This window comes from Schistocerca nitens, chromosome 4 (genome assembly GCF_023898315.1).
Source record: "Schistocerca nitens isolate TAMUIC-IGC-003100 chromosome 4, iqSchNite1.1, whole genome shotgun sequence".
In the NCBI taxonomy this organism is placed as follows: domain Eukaryota; kingdom Metazoa; phylum Arthropoda; class Insecta; order Orthoptera; family Acrididae; genus Schistocerca; species Schistocerca nitens.
Genome location: NC_064617.1, coordinates 508,486,279 through 508,507,997, shown reverse-complemented (window position 1 = coordinate 508,507,997; position 21,719 = coordinate 508,486,279). Strand labels below are relative to the sequence as shown.

Here is a 21,719-nt window from a genome sequence, read left to right as displayed (position 1 = left end):
AACAAACGGAAGAGCAACAGGTGCAAGATGTGAAGACGGTGGAAGAAACCAATTCCACCGCCAGAAATTGATACACACGGTTTTCTCAGTGGAAAACCAAAAGCCATTATTTATGCTCCATGAATAAAGTCGATTGTGATATCACTAAAGATGCCAATCAAGGCAACAAGTACACAGAGAACTGCAATAGATCGAAAAATTGTCAACAAAAAGGAGTCGGAGATGCCAAGCAGGAGACAGGCCATTATAGGGAAAATGGCGACAGCAAAGAGGACATCACTCAGGACGGAACCCTGAGGCACACCATTTTCCTGGATATAGATGTCCGACAAGGCAGAACCCACATGCATCTTGAAAATTTAGTCTTTTAAAAATTCCTGAAGGAAATGGAGCACGCAGCCATGGAAGCCACATGTGTAGAGAGTACGGAAGATACCAGTCCTCCAGCAGGTATCGTACTCTTTCTCCAAAGTAAAAAACATGACACTCTCTGGTATTTCCACAGAAGACCATTCAAGACATGAGTTGACCTTGTTATGAGATGATCAGTTGTAGAAAAGCATGCTGGAAATCTGCACTGTGCAGTGGTTAGTAAATTGCAAGACTTGAGCCATCATACCAGTTGGGCATGAATCATACGTTCAATCACCTTGCAAACCCAGCTTGTGAGAGAAATGGGGCAATAACAACAAGGGAAGTGTTTGTCCTTACCGGGCTTAGGTATGGTATGACAGTGGCTTCACCCCAGCGTCTGGGAAATGTGCCTCCTGCCCAGATGTGATTGTACGTATGAAGGACAAAGTGCTTGCCCACAACAGAAAGGTTGTGCGACATCTGAATGTGAACATTATTCGGCCCTGGGGTTGAGGATCGAGATGAAGTGAGAGCATGATCTAGCTCCTCATAGTAAAGGCAGGATTGTAGCACTCACAATTCTGAGAAGAGAAGAGTACAGCCCCAGCCACCTCCACTCATTTCCGATGGAGGAAGGCAGGGTAACTGTGAGTGGAGTTCAAAATCTTTGCAAAATAGTGGCTCAAGGTGTTGGGGATAGCAACAGGGTCCACTATGACATCATCTGCTACTGACAGGCCAGAAATTGGAGAATGGACCTCGGTCCCAGAGACACAATGAAAGATGGAGTGGAACTGTTAAAGGAACTAGTAAAGGAAATCCAGCTAGCTTTTTTACCACCCCGAAGAACATGACAACACTGAGCACACAACTGTTTGCCTTCACATGATGATGGTTAAAAATGCAGAGAGCATGTCTCCGCACGCAAATTGAGTTGCGACACACCTCAGTCCACCTAGGGATTGGGACATGGCTTGGTAAAGATGAAGTGCGAGGAATGGAATGTTCTGCAGCGGTAAGGATAATAAGATATTCTACATGATCATCACAACTGGGGAAATGTGGCCCATTGAAGGTCGCCAGGGAGGAGCGAAGGATCTAGTTGGCCTTAGAAAGGTGCCATGTGGGTGTGCACATAGGTGGGGTAGGAGTCAGCAAACAGATAGCGCACGGGGAATGGTTGCTCGAGTGTCAGAGAGAGTGGACCACTCGAGACGATGGGTAAGCTGGGCAGTGCAGAAGGAGAGTTCCAAATGGGAATAAGTGTGTGTGGACTCGGAAAGAAATGTGAGTGCTCCCATGTTATGGTAGATTAGGTTAAGTTGACAAGAATAGGAAAGGAGGGAAAAAATGAAGGGGTGTCACAATGGCAGCTGCCAAGTGCCAGCATTCGAAGACTCACTGCTACAGGGTGCAAAAGCTGGAGGATCCGGCTTCATCAGATCTATAGAGGCATCAATATTTTCCTTAGTCTGCGGAGTCCAGGGCAGAAAAATGGTTGGCAGTGTGCACCAGCGACATGGAGGTTGGCCATGCGAGGTTATCACAAGACAATACTGTCGAAGAGGATCTCCAAGTCGGTGAAGGAGAAGACTGTGTACCCTTGTTTGATTTCTTGGAGCCATTCTGGTTGGCATAGGAAGACAGATGTTTGCTACCTGGAGGGACATAATAAGTCTTCACGGGAGTATTCCTTCTATCCTCTCCAGCCTGCTGGTTATGTAGCAGGTGACTTCGCCCTGTGAAGCGAAAGTTCCATGACACTGGGTGATTTTACACATGTGGTGCTGAGTTTGATGTCACATGTCTGCATGGCCATATCCTTCGTCTAGCAAGAACAATACTATAAGTGCCAGATGGTAGAACGCAGGGATTCCGACTAGCCAACAACTTGTGAGCGACTGGGTAAGGCACTTTTTCCTCCACCAGATCTCCTGGACGGTCCACTCATCGAGATACATGGGACAATCTCGGGAGGACACGGCATGGTTGCCACTGCAATTGACACAACGAGGGAAAGGGGGCGGACAACTGCCCTCGTGAGCATCCCTACCACAGGTTACCCATTTGGCCGAGAATCAACAGGGAATTAGAGTGTGGTTGTAATGATGACCTGGAAGCAATGCATCAGGTTCAGAATGTATGGTCGGACTGCGATAACTTCATAGCATGCTTTGGTCTTTGACAGACACGCCACTCTATCAAAAGTGAGAAAAAGAGTGAATGTGGGCACTAAGGATGCATCTATCTTTTTCATCACTCAATGAACTGCAATGACACACTGATCAGAGAGGTATGTTTGGGTTTCTGCTTCGGTCAGACCATCGAGCAGCCTTGTGTAAACAACACCACAGGAATAATTCAGCATTCAATGGGACTCAACACAAACAGTGTATCAATGGACGAGTGAAGCAGCAAGCAGCTGCTGCTGCACTTGAGAATCAGAAGTACACTACTGGCCATTAAAATTTGCTACACCAAGAAGAAATGCAGATGACAAATATATTATACTAGAACTGACATGTGATTACATTTTCACGCAATTTGGGTGCATAGATCCTGAGAAATAAGTACCCAGAACAACCACCTCTGGCCGTAATAACGGCCTTGATACCCCTAGGCATTGAGTCAAACAGAGCTTGGATGGCGTGTACAGGTACAGCTGCCCATGCAGCTTCAACACAATACCACAGTTCATCAAGAGTAGTGACTGGCGTATTGTGACGAGCCAGTTGCTCGGCACCATTGACCAGACGTTTCCAATTGGTGAGAGATATGGAGAATGTGCTGGTCAGGGCAGCAATCAAACCTTTTCTGTATCCAGAAAGGCCCGTACAGGACCTGCAACATGCAGTCATGCATTACCCTGCTGAAACGTAGGGTTTTGCAGGGATCGAATGAAGGGTAGAGCCACGGGTCGCAAAACACCTGAAATGTAACATCCACTATTCAAAGTGCCCTCAATGCGAACAAGAGGTGACCGAGAAGTGTAACCAATGGCATCCCATACCATCACGCCGGGTGATACGCCAGTATGGAGATGACGAATACACGCTTCCAATGTGCGTTCACCACGATGTTGCCAAACACGGATGCGACCATCATGATGCTGTAAACAGAACCTGGATTCATCCGAAAAAAATGACATTTTGCCATTGTGGACCCAGGTTCATCATTGAGCACACCATTGCAGGCGCTCCTGTCTGTGATGCAGCATCAAGGGTAACCGCAGCCATGGTCTCTGAGCTGATAGTCCATGCTGCTGTGAACGTCGTCGAACTGTTGGTGCAGATGGTTGTTGTCTTGCAAACATCCCCTTCTGTTGACTCAGGGATCAAGACGTGGCTGCACGATCCATTACAGCCATGTGGATAAGATGCTTATCATCTCGACTGCTAGTGATACGAGGCCGTTGGGATCCAGCACGGCGTTCCGTATTACCCTCCTGAACCCACCGATTCCATATTCTGCTAACAGTCATTGGATCTCGACCAACGCGAGCAGCAATGTCGCTATATGATAAACCGCAATCGCAATAGGCTACAATCTGACCTTTATCAAAGTTGGAAATGTGATGGTACTCATTTCTCCTCCTTACACGAGGCATCACAACAACGTTTCACCAGGCAACACCAGTCAACTGCTGTTTCTGTATGAAATATTGGTTGGAAACTTTTCTCATGTCGGCACATTGTAGGTGTCGCCACCAGCGCCAACCTTGTGTGAATGCTCTGAAAAGCTAATCATTTACATATCACAGCATCTTCTTCCTGTCCGTTAAGTTTCGTGTCTGTAGCATATCATCTTCATGGTGTGGCAATTTTAATGGCCAGTAGTGTAGTCTCCAAATACAAAGTGCCACTGCGTAAACATGAGCAGGATTTTACAGGGCCAGCAATTGCATGAACACCTTCTGAATAATAAACAAATTTGCTGTAGCAAAGGAATGACTGTTTCCAACACTTGAAACCATGAGGAACTGTGGTGTAGCTGAGAGGGTCTTTGAATCATTAGCCTCATTCCATTTCCATTCAGCAGACACTGACTGTGATGAAGATGATTAGCTCATTGCGAGAAAAAAATTCGCCATGATTGCCAGTGTCTCTGATGGCATGCTCCTTCCAACTGAGGGACTCCCTCAGAGGGGGCGCACCCACCTTAGGTAATTTTTCACACCTCAGGTCACACCTCCCAAACACATGACAGAGGAACCAGTCAGCAATTTGGGAAGGTACAAGCTCAGGCAATCATCCTTCCCTAGGCCTGTCCTGTACCAGCGAGTATGCGCGTGCGCTACCTGTCGACCCGGGGCTGGGAATTATGCATGGCCCGGGGCTGGGAATTATGCATTACCCAGTCACCTGTTACAGATGCATGGGCTGGTCTTCAGGAGCACACAGCGAAGAATAATAAAAAGGGGAATCTCAAATGGCGAAGCAGAGGAAGGATAGGAGAAGGGGAACGAAGAAAGAAAAAAGAAACGAAAAACAGTGGACAGACCGTTCTAATATTGTCTACTGAAAATGCAGAACACATTTCCAAAAACATCCCAGACACATTCCCCAAGGGAGGGGGGAAAAGAATAAAAAGAGGATAGACATGTAGCATGAAAGGGAAATGATGCTGTAAAGCCTGTAAAATGGTAGCCAAGCATGAACCTAACAAAAAGCAGCGAGCCCTGTGGGGAATACCATTTTGTCAAATGTCACTAACCAGAATTATTTCAAGATTTTACTCTGAAATAATTTAGAAATGAAAGTAAATAAATAATTGAATAGTATGATTTCTAAAAAGCTGAGTGGTCAGCTGATCACCCGAGTACACTCACAGAGTGACAGCTCATTGCTGCGCTGTTCATGGCATTTATATGTATCTATTGATATAATTGATATTTATTGCTAAATTAACCAAATATAGAATTGTGAGATAAGCAGCTACTGTCACAACATAATGTGATAGTTGTTACTTTGTTTAAACATGTTGGCATGTGCATAGCATTATAATTACATATCTTAAATCTAGAATTGTAATGTCACTTGTCATCCAGTATATCTGAAATTCTGGGTTGCAGTTTCGATATTGGTTTAAACAGAAAGGTGTTGCAGAAATAAGCTAACAAATGGTAGGGTGACGGCACCCTTAGCATGGGTCTAACATCATGGGGTGGCTTTGGTACTGCTCCCCATGTGTTTCTTAACCCATATCACATAGTTATATCATGATTGCATTTGTTTCAGGTCAAGGTGATGTAATGAAATAAACAAGAATGAAAGTTTCTTTGTTTTAAGTAGCAATTAAAGAACTATGATACACTGTTTTGTGATAGGATATATGAATGCATTACACCATGACTGCGGCATGCCATTGGTTGCAGACTATGTGCACGATACAGGGCGGAAACTGGCGACACTTGTTGACTTGATGCGAACTTGTTTGCAGTACAAGCAGTCAGTACTGTTCTATCTGTTGAAACTATCACACTTTAAGATGATTTCCGCCATATTTGTTGTAAGAGTGTGTTACGTTACCCAAGTATGTCGGTGAGGTTTTACTTCGAATAGCACTTCAGTGCAGGTATGTTAAAATCAAAAAATTATTGTTTGCACAACCAAGAACTGTTGAAGTTATATCATGTTAATGCTATTTCATTCCACTTCCTCCTAATACTGCAATTTTCTGTAGATCTGATTTAAAAATGAATGGCTACATTTGAAACTAGCCATCAGTATAAAATTAAGATCATTAAAAATATCAATGCTACTCAATACACGTTACTTGTTGCTCTGCTACTGACAGATATTAAACTTCAGTTAGGCGGCAGCTTATATTCCAGTAGCGTTACAGCAGGAACACAATTGTGTTTGTGAGTTGTTATGAGCTTCCGAACAGAAATGACTTATTCTGACTTTCCTGTTTGATTTTTAGTTTAATTTCTTAATTTTCTGGCATTTTGTGTGGTTACAAAGCACAGTCCACTGTTTTAATAACAGTGTAGTGAAGTTTCGCTTTCTTTGGTCTGCCCCCCCCCCCCCGCCCCCACCCACCCACCCCCCTCTCTCTCTCTCTCTCTCTCTCTCTCTCTGTGTGTGTGTTATATATATATATATATATATATATATATATATATATATATATATATATATATATAATAGAGGGAAACATTCCACGTAGGAAAAATATATCTAAAAACAAAGATGATGTGACTTACCAAATGAAAGTGCTGCCAGGTCGACAGACACACAAACAAACACAAACATACACACAAAATTCAAGCTTTCGCAACAAACTGTTGCCTCATCAGGAAAGAGGGAAGGAGAGGGAAAGACGAAAGGATGTGGGTTTTAAGGGAGAAGGTAAGGAGTCATTCCAATCCCGGGAGTGGAAAGACTTACCTTAGGGGGAAAAAAGGACGGGTATACACTCGCACACACACACATATCCATCCACACATATACAGACACAAGCAGACATCTCACAAGCAGACATATTTAAAGACAAAGAGTTTGGGCAGAGATGTCAGTCGAGGCAGAAGTGCAGAGGCAAAGATGTTGTTGAATGACAGGTGAGGTATGAGTGGCGGCAACTTGAAATTAGCGGAGATTGAGGCCTGGTGGATAACGAGAAGAGAGGATATATTGAAGAGCAAGTTCCCATCTCCGGAGCTCGGATAGGTTGGTGTTAGTGGGAAGTATCCAGATAACCCGGACGGTGTAACACTGCGCCAAGATGTGCTGGCCGTGCACCAAGGCATGTTTAGCCACAGGGTGATCCTCATTACCAACAAACACCATCTGCCTGTGTCCATTCATGCGAATGGACAGTTTGTCGCTGGTCATTCCCACATAGAATGCATCACAGTGTAGGCAGGTCAGTTGGTAGATCACGTGGGTGCTTTCACACGTGGCTCTGCCTTTGATCGTGTACACCTTCCGGGTTACAGGACTGGAGTAGGTGGTGGTGGGAGGGTGCATGGGACAGGTTTTACACCGGGGGCGATTACAAGGGTAGGAACCAGAGGGTAGGGAAGGTGGTTTGGGGATTTCATAGGGATGAACTAAGAGGTTACGAAGGTTAGGTGGACGGCGGAAAGACACTCTTGGTGGAGTGGGGAGGATTTCATGAAGGATGGATCTCATTTCAGGGCAGGATTTGAGGAAGTCGTATCCCTGCTGGAGAGCCACGTCCAGGGCCTCGCTGCGATGGAGCACTTCCTTTCACGCCGATCACCTGCCACCCTACCTAAAACCTCTTTCCTCATTACCTTAGCCAGCTTCATCCTGACCCACAACTTCTTCACTTTTGAAGACCAGACATACCAACAATTAAAGGGAACAGCCATGGGTACCAGGATGGCCCCTTCGTACGCCAACCTATTCATGGGTCGCTTAGAGGAAGCCTTCTTGGTTACCCAGGCCTGCCAACCCAAAGTTTGGTACAGATTTATTGATGACATCTTCATGATCTGGACTCACAGTGAAGAAGAACTCCAGAATTTCCTCTCCAACCTCAACTCCTTTGGTTCCATCAGATGCACCTGGTCCTACTCCAAATCCCATGCCACTTTCCTTGATGTTGACCTCCACCTGTCCAATAGCCAGCTTCACACGTCCGTCCACATCAAACCCACCAACAAGCAACAGTACCTCCATTACGACAGCTGCCACCCATTCCACATCAAACGGTCCCTTCCCTACAGCCTAGGTCTTCGTGGCAAACGAATCTGCTCCAGTCCGGAATCCCTGAAGCATTACACCAACAACCTGACAACAGCTTTCGCATCCCGCAACTACCCTCCCGACCTGGTACAGAAGCAAATAACCAGAGCCACTTCCTAATCCTCTCAAACCCAGAACCTCCCACAGAAGAACCACAAAAGTGCCCCACTTGTGACAGGATACTTTCCGGGACTGGATCAGATTCTGAATGTGGCTCTCCAGCAGGGATACGACTTCCTCAAATCCTGCCCTGAAATGAGATCCATCCTTCATGAAATCCTCCCCACTCCACCAAGAGTGTCTTTCCGCCGTCCACCTAACCTTCGTAACCTCTTAGTTCATCCCTATGAAATCCCCAAACCACCTTCCCTACCCTCTGGCTCCTACCCTTGTAACCGCCCCCGGTGTAAAACCTGTCCCATGCACCCTCCCACCACCACCTACTCCAGTCCTGTAACCCGGAAGGTGTACACTATCAAAGGCAGAGCCACGTGTGAAAGCACCCACGTGATCTACCAACTGACCTGCCTACACTGTGATGCATTCTATGTGGGAATGACCAGCAACAAACTGTCCATTCGCATGAATGGACACAGGCAGATGGTGTTTGTTGGTAATGAGGATCACCCTGTGGCTAAACATGCCTTGGTGCACGGCCAGCACATCTTGGCGCAGTGTTACACCGTCCGGGTTATCTGGATACTTCCCACTAACACCAACCTATCCGAGCTCCGGAGATGGGAACTTGCTCTTCAATATATCCTCTCTTCTCGTTATCCACCAGGCCTCAATCTCCGCTAATTTCAAGTTGCCGCCACTCATACCTCACCTGTCATTCAACAACATCTTTGCCTCTGCACTTCTGCCTCGACTGACATCTCTGCCCAAACTCTTTGTCTTTAAATGTGTCTGCTTGTGAGATGTCTGCTTGTGTCTGTATATGTGTGGATGGATATGTGTGTGTGTGTGCGCGAGTGTATACCCGTCCTTTTTTCCCCCTAAGGTAAGTCTTTCCGCTCCCGGGATTGGAATGACTCCTTACCTTCTCCCTTAAAACCCACATCCTTTCGTCTTTCCCTCTCCTTCCCTCTTTCCTGATGAGGTAACAGTTTGTTGTGAAAGCTTGAATTTTGTGTGTATGTTTGTGTTTGTTTGTGTGTCTGTCGACCTGCCAGCACTTTCATTTGGTAAGTCACATCATCTTTGATATTGTGTGTATGTTTGTGTGTCTATCAACGTGCCAGCGCTTTCGTTTGGTAAGTCACATCATCTTTGTTTTTAGATATATAGGTGCGGGGGGGGGGGGGGGGGGGGGGTGGCGTGGCGGCAGGTACCCCAGACATTGCTCACTACCTCAACAGCCACCCACCCCATCAGCATGTGGCATTCTATGAGGTGTTAAGGATCTATTTAGAGGAGTGTGTACCTTCCTCACGGTCCAGGTAGTGAAGCTAGAACCTGTGTTGTCCAAAACACACAATGTTATACCGGTGCACCAAATGATGGTCCCTGAAGTAAGCCCTGATCTTATGGTAGAAGATGCCTGGCAGCTCTGGTCAAGTAACACCTTGGGAAATGATGTGTTCAATGTGGCTGCACCCAACCACTGCTGGCACAGAGCTACCTTGAGGAAAAAGCAGCCTTCCCTTCTCCACGTTAAGGGACACTTCGTCAGGCCCCTTTTATGAGGCCTGGTTGAATTGTGTGGTTCTAGCAGTATCTACACTACACTGGCTTAGCCCTCGATGTTATTGAGGCACACATGAACACTCTCACCTGGCACTGAAGGTGTCTATGATAAGGCAATGTCCCCTCCTCCCAGGAGGGTCTGTTGAAAAATACTGTTGTGTATTCGTGTCACTACGAAATGTAGTGCAACATACAATAAAACTTACTTGACCTGCCATAATGGTGTGTACCTTATTTTTGGAGTCCCTTTGTGCTTTTAGTCACATAGATAATTTCACTGGTGTTTTCTACTACATTAACTTCTTGTAAGAAGATTTACTGCTTATTAGACCGTGAAAGTTTGATGGTTATTGTAACTGTGTATTAATTTTTTTCAAAATGTTGAAAAAGTTGGAATATTTAATATGCAACAAGCATCTCTGACAGTAACAGACATGAAACTTATGACAAAGACAAGAACTTCAAACTTCATTAGCTTTCTTATAGAAGATTTTTCACAGATTCAGCTTTGCAAACTGGATATGAGGATCCAAGGGATGCCCATCATGTCCCAAGTGTCCCCTAATCGGTCCTCTTCTGTGGCCATCCCAGTTATTGCCTGCACTGTGGTCGATCCCTCACCTGAGGTCAAGTGGGAGGTCATTCCAAGGTGTGGCAGGCAGTTGAGGACTTTCCAGGAAGGGGGCAGAGCAGGCAGTTAAAAGAGCTCCTTTGTTCTTTGGATGAACAGGTTTCAAGTGCTACATGTGGCTGACATACATCCTGAGCCAGATGCAGTCTCTTATCCTGTTTCAGAGGAAGTCTCTCAGCCTGCAAGATTTGGGCCTTCAGAGAGGGTGGGTTTACTGGTAATTGGGAGCTACAATTTTAGGCACGTAATGACCCCCTTAGGGATATGGCTGCCAAGGTGAGGAAGAAATATAGTGTGCATACTGGGGGAAGTCATTCCAGATGTGGAATGAATCCTTCCGGATACCCTGAAGAACACAGAGTACAGTCAACCACAGGTCAGCACTAATGATATCTATCGCTTTGCATCACAAGAGATTCTCTCCTAGTTCGGACAACTAGCTGAAACTGTAAAGACTCTCAGTCTTGCTTGCAAGATGAAAGCAGAGCCAACCATCTGCAGCATCTTCAACACGACTGACCGGGGACTTGATACAGAACTGAATGCAGGGTCTTAAGTAAGAGGTTCAGATGGTTCTGCGACCATGTAAGCTGCAGATTCCTCGACTTGCACCATAGGGTGATGGGGTTTCAGGTTGTGCTTAATGGGTCAGGTTTCCATTACACCCAGGGGGCAACTACGCAGGTAGGAGCAGCTCTATGGAATGGACTAAATGGCTTTTTAGGTTAAATGGTCTCAAGAAAGTACAGAAAGGGTGTCGGTCTCAAAGGATGCAAGGCTAACAGAGGACAAGGGTAGACCTAACAACAATCGGTACTGTAGTTGTAAATTGTTTTTGCTGTATGCTAATAGAAGGTACTGAAGCTCAAATCGTTGTAGGTACTGAAGGCACAAATAAGTTTAGCCAACATTTTTACAAAGGACTTAATGGTGTTCAGAAAGCACAGATTAAATACAGTTGGTGATGGAGTGTATGTTAAGATAAGATACTTTTATTGTTATTAGGCCTTTACAGCAACAGACAGTTTTTTATATTATATAGCATAGTCATTACATTAGCAAACAGAACAGTACGGCCATGTCAGTTGTTAGCTTACAATTCCATGCTGCAGTCAAAAAATGCTTTTAATTCATAGAAGGGTTTTTTTTAACACTAATGATTTTACGTGTTGCTCCCAGGACAATTTGTCATTTAAGTATACACCCAAGAACTTGATGTAACACGGATAATTAAAGGGATTTTTGTCCTTTAGACTAAACACCATTTTTTATGTTTTGTTCATGTTCAGAACAAACCCATTTGACCTGAACCAATATGACTCTTGGGCAAATGTATTGTGAGTACAATCTTTTAACTTATTTAGATCATTGTTATAGTTTAGGAAGATAGTGTCATCTGCAAATAGCACTGTACTGGAACTTATAAAGGAGGGTAGGTCCCAACACATATCCCTGCAGAACTCCCACCTTAGTTTATTTCTCAGTAGATTTTCCTCTGTCGATACACAAAACTTGCCTACAGTTTTGGAGATATGACTTTAATAGTTTTAGGCTGTTATCCCCACTGCCATCAAAATGTAGTTTCTGTAGAAATGTGTCACGTCATACTCAGTCAAAGGCTTTACTCAGGTCACAGAAAGTGGCCTGAACAAATCCCTGTACCTCAAACACTTTAAGAACATATTTAATTACAGAGTCTATTGCATCTTTTGTTGATGATTTTTTTCTAAATCTATAAATATTTATTTATGCAGTGAGTCAGTGGATACACAATGCAATCAATGACTTTCTTCAGCAAATTGTCATAAATATCAGCACTATCTGATGACTTAAAGTTCTTTATTATTTTTAATATAGTACTGGGCGAAACCTTCAGAGGAAGTGAGAATATTATGGTAGGGTGTCCCATGATAACCTATTCTAAAAGTTCTGATGGACTAGTATCAGGTTTACTGTTGCCACTGTTACTTCCTCCACAGATTTAATAAAATATCATTAAATTCTTGTGGAGAGATATTGATTTTGACCTTATATGATTCTTTGGCAACACTATTTATGAGATTCCAAGCAGCTCTGCATTTATCATTAGAAGTCTCAATGTACTGGGCATTGTGCAAATTTTTCCCTTCAGTAATTGCTTTTTTATAATCATTTCTCCATCTTACATTCACAGATTTTGCATTTTCAGACTTAGTATTATTGTATATAATAGCATCATTACATGATCTTTCATATCAGACAACATTTTAGTGTACCAAGAGTTTTTGTTTTTTGACATCTTTTTACCTCTGTCTGTTACTTTACATTTTCTATCGGGAATACTTTAATTAAATGTTTGCAGAAACGAGTTAAAGAAACATTCAAAATTTATCTTAGTTGACTCATTATCTGATAGACAAGGATCACCATCATGTCTCTGGCAGAACCAAGGGTTTTCCTGAACTTGTCCATTTTTCCATTGGTCATTGGCCTAGTGATCACCATTTCTGAAATGGCCATGTCACTGCTAAGATTTACTGAGCTGATCCTGTTAGCATATATTAAGGAGACTGATTTGTGGTCAGAAAAAGGAAACATTGTTACATCACAATGAGCTTGAGCACATTTAAAATTAACAAATATATTGTCTAAGCACACTTGTTCCCTAGTAGGGTTATAGTTAACACACTGTAAATTGAACTGTTGTGACACGTTTTTCAAATCACTAACATTGTGCTTGTCAGTTGACGTGTCAAAATCAGAATTAAGATCACCATCTATTATAATGTCGTGACTGGTAAATCTGTTCCCAGTGAGTGCACATAAAAGGATGTCCAATTTTTCTAAGAATTCTCTGCTAATGCCATTGGGAGACCTGTACACTGATACTATTATTAGCTTCATACTATTTCTTTACATAAATAATTTAGATCTAACTTACCAATGGTGTAATCGATTGACCTACCAACAAATATTGCTACACCATCTCTTGTGAACTCTTCAGCAGTAACTGTTTGATAAACTATAATTTTCGAACTTACAAACTAGAATTTCATCTTCAGTGGCCCTATGTTCACTTCAACACAACAAGTTAAATTTATTCTCTGATGAAAAGTCATTCAATACCAATTCCTTGTTGTTCAAATATCTGATGTTTAAAAAACCCATTTTCATGTCTACATTCTGCTCTCCCTCATTTTTGGATGATACTTATTGTTGGATTTTTTTGCTGGTTTATCCACTTTTTCATCCCCATCAAGCCACTGTTAGTTTCCCTTGTTTTTTATTATTTTGCAAATGTCTGTAAATGTCCTGCATAATGTTAGAGACCTCAGTCTATTTAAGTGCAGTCCATCCTTTCCTAGGCAGTTTTCACTTAGGAATTTATTTGGATCTAGGAATACAACCCCCAATCACACTGTTCTTTTATGGCACAGTTTATTTTGCAGACATATTTATCACTTACAGATCATCTTTTTATTATTCAATTGATTACAGCTGGGAAGCTGGATATACACTTCTAGCTGAACAAATCAAGTTTCTTGTGTCAATGGTGATTTCTTCTTCACTGCTAATTTTTATTGAATCTGTCCCAACGTGTTTAGTTGTATCCTAATCCCAGGTCACACACCAATGTTGCATCCTGGAATAGCAATATTTTTCAGTAACAAATCGCCTATTAATAGAAATTCATTTTTATTTCTTTGGTCACTTGAGCCACTTGAGGATTCCTTTTACTATATGTTACAGATTTCCATTCATATTTATGTACTGAATTTTAAGTTACTGAGGTTATTGGTAATTCACTGGGCACATCTGATATATTAGACCTAAAGTTTTGAATGTTAGTACTGCTTATACATGCGCAAGAGTTTTCATGGTATTGTTTTGTTTCCATTGTCCAGCTTTCACACACATTGGACTGTTTCTCTCTTGTTAATCTATTATTTTCTTTACCTGGAGTCATCATTTTGCTGCTGATGTCTGCACATGGATTAATGCAATGCTGTTTTGCTTTTATTTCACAGCTTTCTGACACACATAACTCTTTTTCTCATAATAATTTATCATTTTCTTGTTTTAAAATCGATATTTCACTTTTCAACACTTCAATATCATTTTGAAGTGCCTTCAGAATTTCAATTTTTGTTTTCACTGCTTTTTCAAGTTCAGACATTTCAAAGTGTAAACAGCCCAGACATGTCCATGAAAAAAATCATCATTGACCTATTTTAATTTTATTTTGCTGCACTTTTCGTGCCGCCATTAGTTACACTTAACACACAGGATTCCTTTTATCACTTTCTTTTTACATTCTTTACACAATGAACTATTCAATTTTCCATTTTTGATGAGAGCAGAACACTATCTGTTCCTATGGGTGTCATCTTGCCATCTTGCTGTTAGAATTAGTTTACTTTGTAGTGAAATTGAAGTAGACAGTTCCTGTGAGACAGTACGCGTACAAATTATGCTTGACAACCGGACTAAATTAATAATCAGTTCCTATTACTGCCCCCCCCCTCTCCCCACTCAGATAATGCAGCTGCTGAACAGTTCAAAGAAATCTTTAAACTCACTGCAAACAGGTACCCCACTCATACAACTACAGCTGGCAGTAGCTTCAATCTACCCTCGATATGATGGCAAAAATACACGTTTAAAGTCAATGGTAGACGTAAAATGTCATCCTAAATTGTACTAAATGCTTTCCCCAGAAATCATTTTGAGCAATTAGTTAAGGAGCCCATTCAAAATGTAAATAGATGTGTACACATATTGAGCTCTTAGCAACAAATAATTCTGAGCAAATAGGGAGCATCATGACGGATACAGGGATTAGTGATCAACAGTTCATTGTAGCGAGACTGAATACCATAACATCTAAATCCACCACTAATAAATGCAAAATATGTCCGTTTAAGGAGGAGATAAAAATTCTCCTGGTGCCTTTCTAAGAGACCAAGCCCACCTCTTCCAAATTAGCTATGTAAGTACAGACACACTGTGGCTTAGATTCAAAGAAATTGTATTCAAGGCAATTGGCATATATATACCAAATAAATTAAAAAGAGATGGTACTGATCGGTGGGAACAAAACAAGTTACAATGCTGTTGCAGAAGCAGTGAAAAAAACATACCAAATTTAGAACAACACAAAATCTTCAAGTTTGACAATTTTTTACTGAAGCTCAAAATTTAGCATGGACTTCACTGCAAGATGCTTGTAATAGTTTCCACAATGAAACTCTTGTTCAAAATCTGGCAGAAAATCGAAAGAGATTCTGTTGAAGCATAAAGTACAAAAATGATCAGACAATCAATATCTTCATTGTGCAACAGCAATGGTAATGTTACTAATGAGAGTGCTACTAAAGCTGAATTACTAAACATGGTTTTCCAAAATTCTTTCATCAGATAAGATGAAGTAAATTTCCCAGATTTTGAATCAGAAACAGCTGCCAACCTAAGCAATTTAGGAATAGATATCCTCTGTGAAGTGAAGTAGCTTAAATCACTTAAAAAAAGCAAGTCCCCAGTCTAGATTGTTTACCATTTAGGTTTCTTTCAGAGTATACTGATACTATAGCTCCATACTTACCAATCATATACAACACAACTTGCTCAATGAAAGATGTGTACCTAAAGATTGGAAAGTTGCATAGGTCACACCAATACTTTAGAAAAGAAATAAGAGTAATCTGCTGAATTATACACCCATATCAATGATGTTGATTTACAGTAGGGTTTTAGAACACTTAGTGCTTTTGAAAATTGTGAATTATCTTGAACAAAATTATCTAGGGACAAATAATCAGCACAGACTCAGAAAATATCATTCTTGTGAAACACAACTGGCTCTTTATTCACGGGAAGTAAAGAGTGCTATCAACAGGAGATTCAAATTATTTTACATCTCTAGATTTCCAGAACACAAGAACACCTTTCCATACAAGTGAATTCTACACAAATTGCTTGCCTATGGAGTATCATCTCACTTGTGCAACTGGATTCGTGATTTCCTGTCAGAAAGGTCAGTTTGTAGAAACTGATGGAAAGTCAATGAGTAAAACAGAAGTGATATCTGGTGTTCCACAATGAAGTGTTCCTAAACTACATAAACAATTTAAGAGACAATTTGAGCAGCCCTCTTAGATTATTCACAAATTATGCAACCATTCATCGTCTAGTAAAGCCATCAGAATATCAAAACCAATTGTAAAATGATGCAGAGAAGATATCCGTATGGTGTAAAAAACTGCAACTGAATCTAAGGAATGAAAAGTGTGAGGTCATCCTGTGAGTACTAAAAGGAATCCATTAAAATATGATTACACGATAAATCACACAAACCTAAAGACTGTCAATTCATCTAAATACCTAAGGATAACAATGAGGAACAAGTTAAATTGGAATGATCGCATGGATTATGTTGTGGGGAAAGCAAACCATAGACCATGTTTTATTGGCAAAATAATTAGAAGACAAAACAGATCTACAACAGACTCCTACACTATGCTTGGCCGTCCTCTTTTGGAGTATTACTGCGCTGTATGAGACCAGCATCAGATAGGATTGATGGAGAGGTGTGACGTCGTATTATCGCAGAAGAAGTGAGTTGGTGCATGGATTTGATACATGAATTGGGGTGGCAATCATTAAAAGAAAGGTGTTTTTTGCTACAGTGAGATCTCTTCATGAAATATCAATCAGCAACTTTTTGCCCCCAAATGTAAAAATATTTTTTTGGTGCCCACATAATTATAGAAAAATGATCATCATAATAAAATGAGAGAAATCAAACCCCCACCAGAAAAATTTAAGTATTCATTTTTTTTTCTTCCCCACAATGTTCAAGAGCAAAACACTAGAGAAATAGATTGTAGGTGGTTTGATGAATCCTCTGCCAGGCAATTAATTGTGAGCTGCACAGTAGTCATACAGATGTAGAGGTAGATGCATCAAATTAAGCTAAGTGAAGTGTCACATTGCAATGCCATAACTGAATGAGAATAGGATCCCAATGTTGTATATCTCTACATCTACATCGATACTCTGCAATCCACCTTGATGCATGGCCAAGGGTACCCCTTACCACTACTAGTCATTTCCTTTCCTGTTACACTCACAAATAGAACAAGGAAAAAATGAGTCTATATGCCTCCATATGAGTCCTAATTTCCCCTATCTTATCGGTCCCTACGCACAACGTATGCTGGAGGCAACATAACTGTTCTGCAGTCAGCTTCGAATGGCAGTTCTGTAAGTTTTCTCAATAGTGTTTCTTGAAAAGAATGTCGCCTTCCCTCCAGGAATTCCCATTTGAGTCCCTGAAGAATCTCTGTAACACGTGTGTGTTGTTTGAACCTACCAGAAAGAAATCTACCAACCCACCTCTGAATTGCTACGATGTCTTCCTTTAATCCAACCTGGTACAGATCCAAACACACGAGCAGTACTCAAGAATAGGTCGCACTAGCAACCTATATGCAGTCACCTTTACATATGAACCCTACTTTTCTAGAATTTTCCCAACAAACCAAAGTTTACCATTCGTCTTTCCTACCATAATCCTCACATCTTTGTTCCATTTCATATCAGTTTCCAACGTTACACCCAGATGAACATGTAACACGTCAGCCTCAGTTGCAAATAGAAACCAAACTTTACCCAGGTTTCAGCCAAAATAATTTGGCCTTCTTCAGAAGTGACACTAAACTACTGCATGCCAAAGTTTGGCCATGTCAAGTATAAAACTATAGCACCGTAGTAACCAGTCACAATCTACATTACCTGGGCTGAAGAGAAACAGCAGGCCCCACTGTGCGGACGAGGTTGGTAGGCCGTGAGAGTTGCACCGGAACTGCATGCAGATTATGACTAGTAACTATGGTGCTACAGTTTTATACTTGACATGGCCAAACTTTGGCATGTAGTAGTTTAGTGTCACTTGTTTCTGAAGAAGGCCAAATTATTTTGGCTGAAACCTGGGTAAAGTTTGGTTTCTATTTGCAACTGAGGCTGACGTGTTGCATGTTCAATTATCACAGTTGCTGACAGGGCTGTACAATGTTAAAAACTTACTCCCAGATATTTAAACAACATGAGTGTGTCAAAGAAAACAGTACTGGTTCAAATGGCTCTGAGCACTATGAGACTTAACATCTGAGGTCATCAGTCCCCTAGAACTTAGAACTACTTAAACCTAACTAAATTAAGGACATCACACACATCCCTGCCCCAGGCAGGATTCAAACCTGTGACCGTACTCGCACTTTTCTCATGACAAACTGAAAGCTTGGGATGAAGGTAGGCATGTATACACAGTATTTTTTGATTTTCGGAAAGCCTTTGACTCAGCACCACACTTACGCTTATTTTCAAAAGTACAATGATATGGGGTATCAAGTGAAATTTGTGATTGGGTTGAGGACTTTTTGGTAGGGAGGACACAGAATGTTACCTTGGATGGTTCCGGACTGAAGTGCCTAGAACCGCTCGGCCACAATGGCCGGCTGGGAACAGTACTAAAGCTGTATCCAAACATTACGAGTTTGTTTTCCCTACTCATCCAGTTGATTTTCATCCCGCTGCACAGAACTTTGTTGGTTGCACTTGCTGGCATACATGCTTAATAAGTCATAGTGTTTTGAAACAAGGACTCTGCTGATCATTGTCATTGCGGTTCAATTGTCAATGGCAGGTTACACTTGGGGCCTGAAGCTGACACTATTTGGTGTCAAAACTGGTAGCACATTTTGAATAAATGTTGTTGAATTACAATACATCATTTATCATTACTCAAGTTTTCATAATATTGTCACAATCGAACAGAATAACCTCCTCAATGCTAAAACACATGGATTCTGAAAACATGAATCACGTGAAACCCAACTCGCACTTTTCTCATGACAAACTGAAAGCTTGGGATGAAGGTAGGCATGTATACACAGTATTTTTTGATTTTCGGAAAGCCTTTGACTCAGCACCACACTTACGCTTATTTTCAAAAGTACAATGATATGGGGTATCAAGTGAAATTTGTGATTGGGTTGAGGACTTTTTGGTAGGGAGGACACAGAATGTTACCTTGGATGGAGAGTCACCATAAGGTGTAGAAGTAACATCAGGGAAGTGTGTTGAGACCCTTGCTGTTCATCTTTTATATTAATGACCTTGCATGCAATATCAATAGTGCCTCAGATTTTTTTGCAGATAATGTAATTATCTATGATGAAGTGTTGTCTGAAAGAAGTTGCATATATAGTAAGTAAGATTTTGATGAGATTTCAAAGTGGCCTAAAGATTGGCAACTTGCTTTAAATTTTCATAGATGTAAAATTGTGCACTTCACAAAATGAAAAAAACATAGTATCCTATGACTATAATATCAAGGAGTCACAGTTGGAATTGGCCCAATCATACAACTTCCAGGTTGTAACACTTTATAGGGAGATGAAATGTAATCATCACATAGGCTCAGTCGTGGATGAAGCAGTTACTAGTGACTTCGGTTTGATGGTAGAATATTGGGGAAGTGCAATCAGTCTACAAAGGAGATAGCTTACAAATCACTTGTGCAACTAGTCTCTGTTGGTCCATCATGGACACAGCTGGTTAAGTAAATGTCAATGTCAATGAAATTCACCAACAGCCATGTATCTTAAGATGTTATTTTATTTTATTTTGAAGGTTACCACATCTTAAGATACGTGGCTGTTGGTGAATTTCATTGACATTGACAGTTACTTGTGCAACTGGTTCTAGAATATTGCTCAGGTGTGTGGGACCCCTATCAAACAGGACTAACTGGGGATATTGAATGTATACAGAGAAGTGCAACACAAATGGTTAGAGGTTTGTTTGGTTTGTGGAGAACGTCACAGGGAAACTAAAGGAACTTAATGGGAGATTTCTGAAGGTAATTTATATCCATCTCGAGAAAGTCTATGAGCAAAGTTGCAAGAGCTGGCTTTAAATGACGACTATAGGAATGTACAACAACTAACTACATATTGCTCACACAGGGGTCATGAGGATAAGATTAGAATTATCTCTCCACACACAGAAGCATTAAAACAATTATTCTTCCTGCACTCCATACATGAATGCAACAGGAAGAAAATCTAATAACTGGTAGAATGGGACATACCCTCTGCCATGCACTACACGGTGGTTTGCAGAGAATATATGTAGATGTAGAGATGTAGAAGTAACAATCAACACAAACTACTTGGGTGATGACACAGACATAATCTGTTCTATTAGTGCATGTGCTAATGTCGACAAATCTTATTCCATAGTCAATTTGTATCCCTTGATCCCAGAAAATGGTTATAAGCAGAATAAAATAGTTGTAATGCTATGATTAATACGATTTGAGTGTTATGATCATGAAGGTTTAGATAATGGTTTCATCATAACTGTAAGTATGGTGGGAATGACATTAAATGTGAAGGAGTGTAGGAAACCACTGTTGCATGAGGAATAGGGACATTACACAGCAGAAAATGTGCACAGCAAGCTGAATATAAACAGATTTTCCACTGCTTTACAAATACCTCCCAAACTTCTTAATGCTGCAAGCATCTGCATTTCACCAAGACATTTTCACAACAACTGCACAGAATCAGACTGTTTGCTATGGAGACTACGTAATGGATTTCACTGACATGCACCCACTGCCCACCAGACTGCTGCTTTCTACTGAACACCTTGATTGGCATAGTGCAATGTTCTTAGCAGAATCCCAGTATACCAATATATTAAAAAAAATATGATTGAGAATTCTTGTTGCATTATGTACATGACATCAGTATCATGACTAACTGTCCACATGGTCTTCTTTTATCCCACTGTCCATGTTAACAAAAAGTGCAACATAATAACATGTTAGCAACTGTTTAGCAGTGTAGGACGTGTAAAGATAAAGCTGGCAGAGAAACTTGCGTTTACCCAACAGTCAGCAAAAAATGCTAACCAATAACTACAAGAAGCCAAAGTCTCTCCACACCCACTACACAATACCAGAAACCAAACATTTCTGTAAATACATATATTCTAGTGTGAAACATTGTTTACCCCCGTCATCTCATGAAATCTGGTAATTATCTCTTAAAGTAAAAGTTGATTAGCAACTGTCACATACCTGAACATGTTCATAAGCAAGTTGTGAGCAGGAATTTATGACAGAACGTGTTAAATGCTGAGACAGTATTTCAGCATTTGGAGTCATTTCCCATATTACAGAATATGTCAATTTATCTTCACCAGGTAATAGAGAGCATAGCATACACAGTTCTTTTGGGAGCATGTGATGAACCTGAAATACATTTTTTCACATAATACGA

The 21,719-nt window shown here is 41.2% G+C and overlaps 1 protein-coding gene across 4 annotated transcripts in view; it reads right to left on the bottom strand.

Annotated features, from left to right (window-relative positions):
• The window catches only part of LOC126251804 (DIS3-like exonuclease 2), a 225,994-nt gene that overhangs the window by 125,190 nt on the left and 79,085 nt on the right, over positions 1-21,719 (bottom strand). For all 4 annotated transcript variants that reach the window (XM_049952445.1, XM_049952446.1, XM_049952447.1 and 1 more), the window contains one exon: positions 21,518-21,691. In XM_049952445.1, the coding sequence (XP_049808402.1) occupies positions 21,518-21,691 (174 nt within the window). The remainder of the gene's footprint in view (positions 1-21,517; positions 21,692-21,719) is intronic.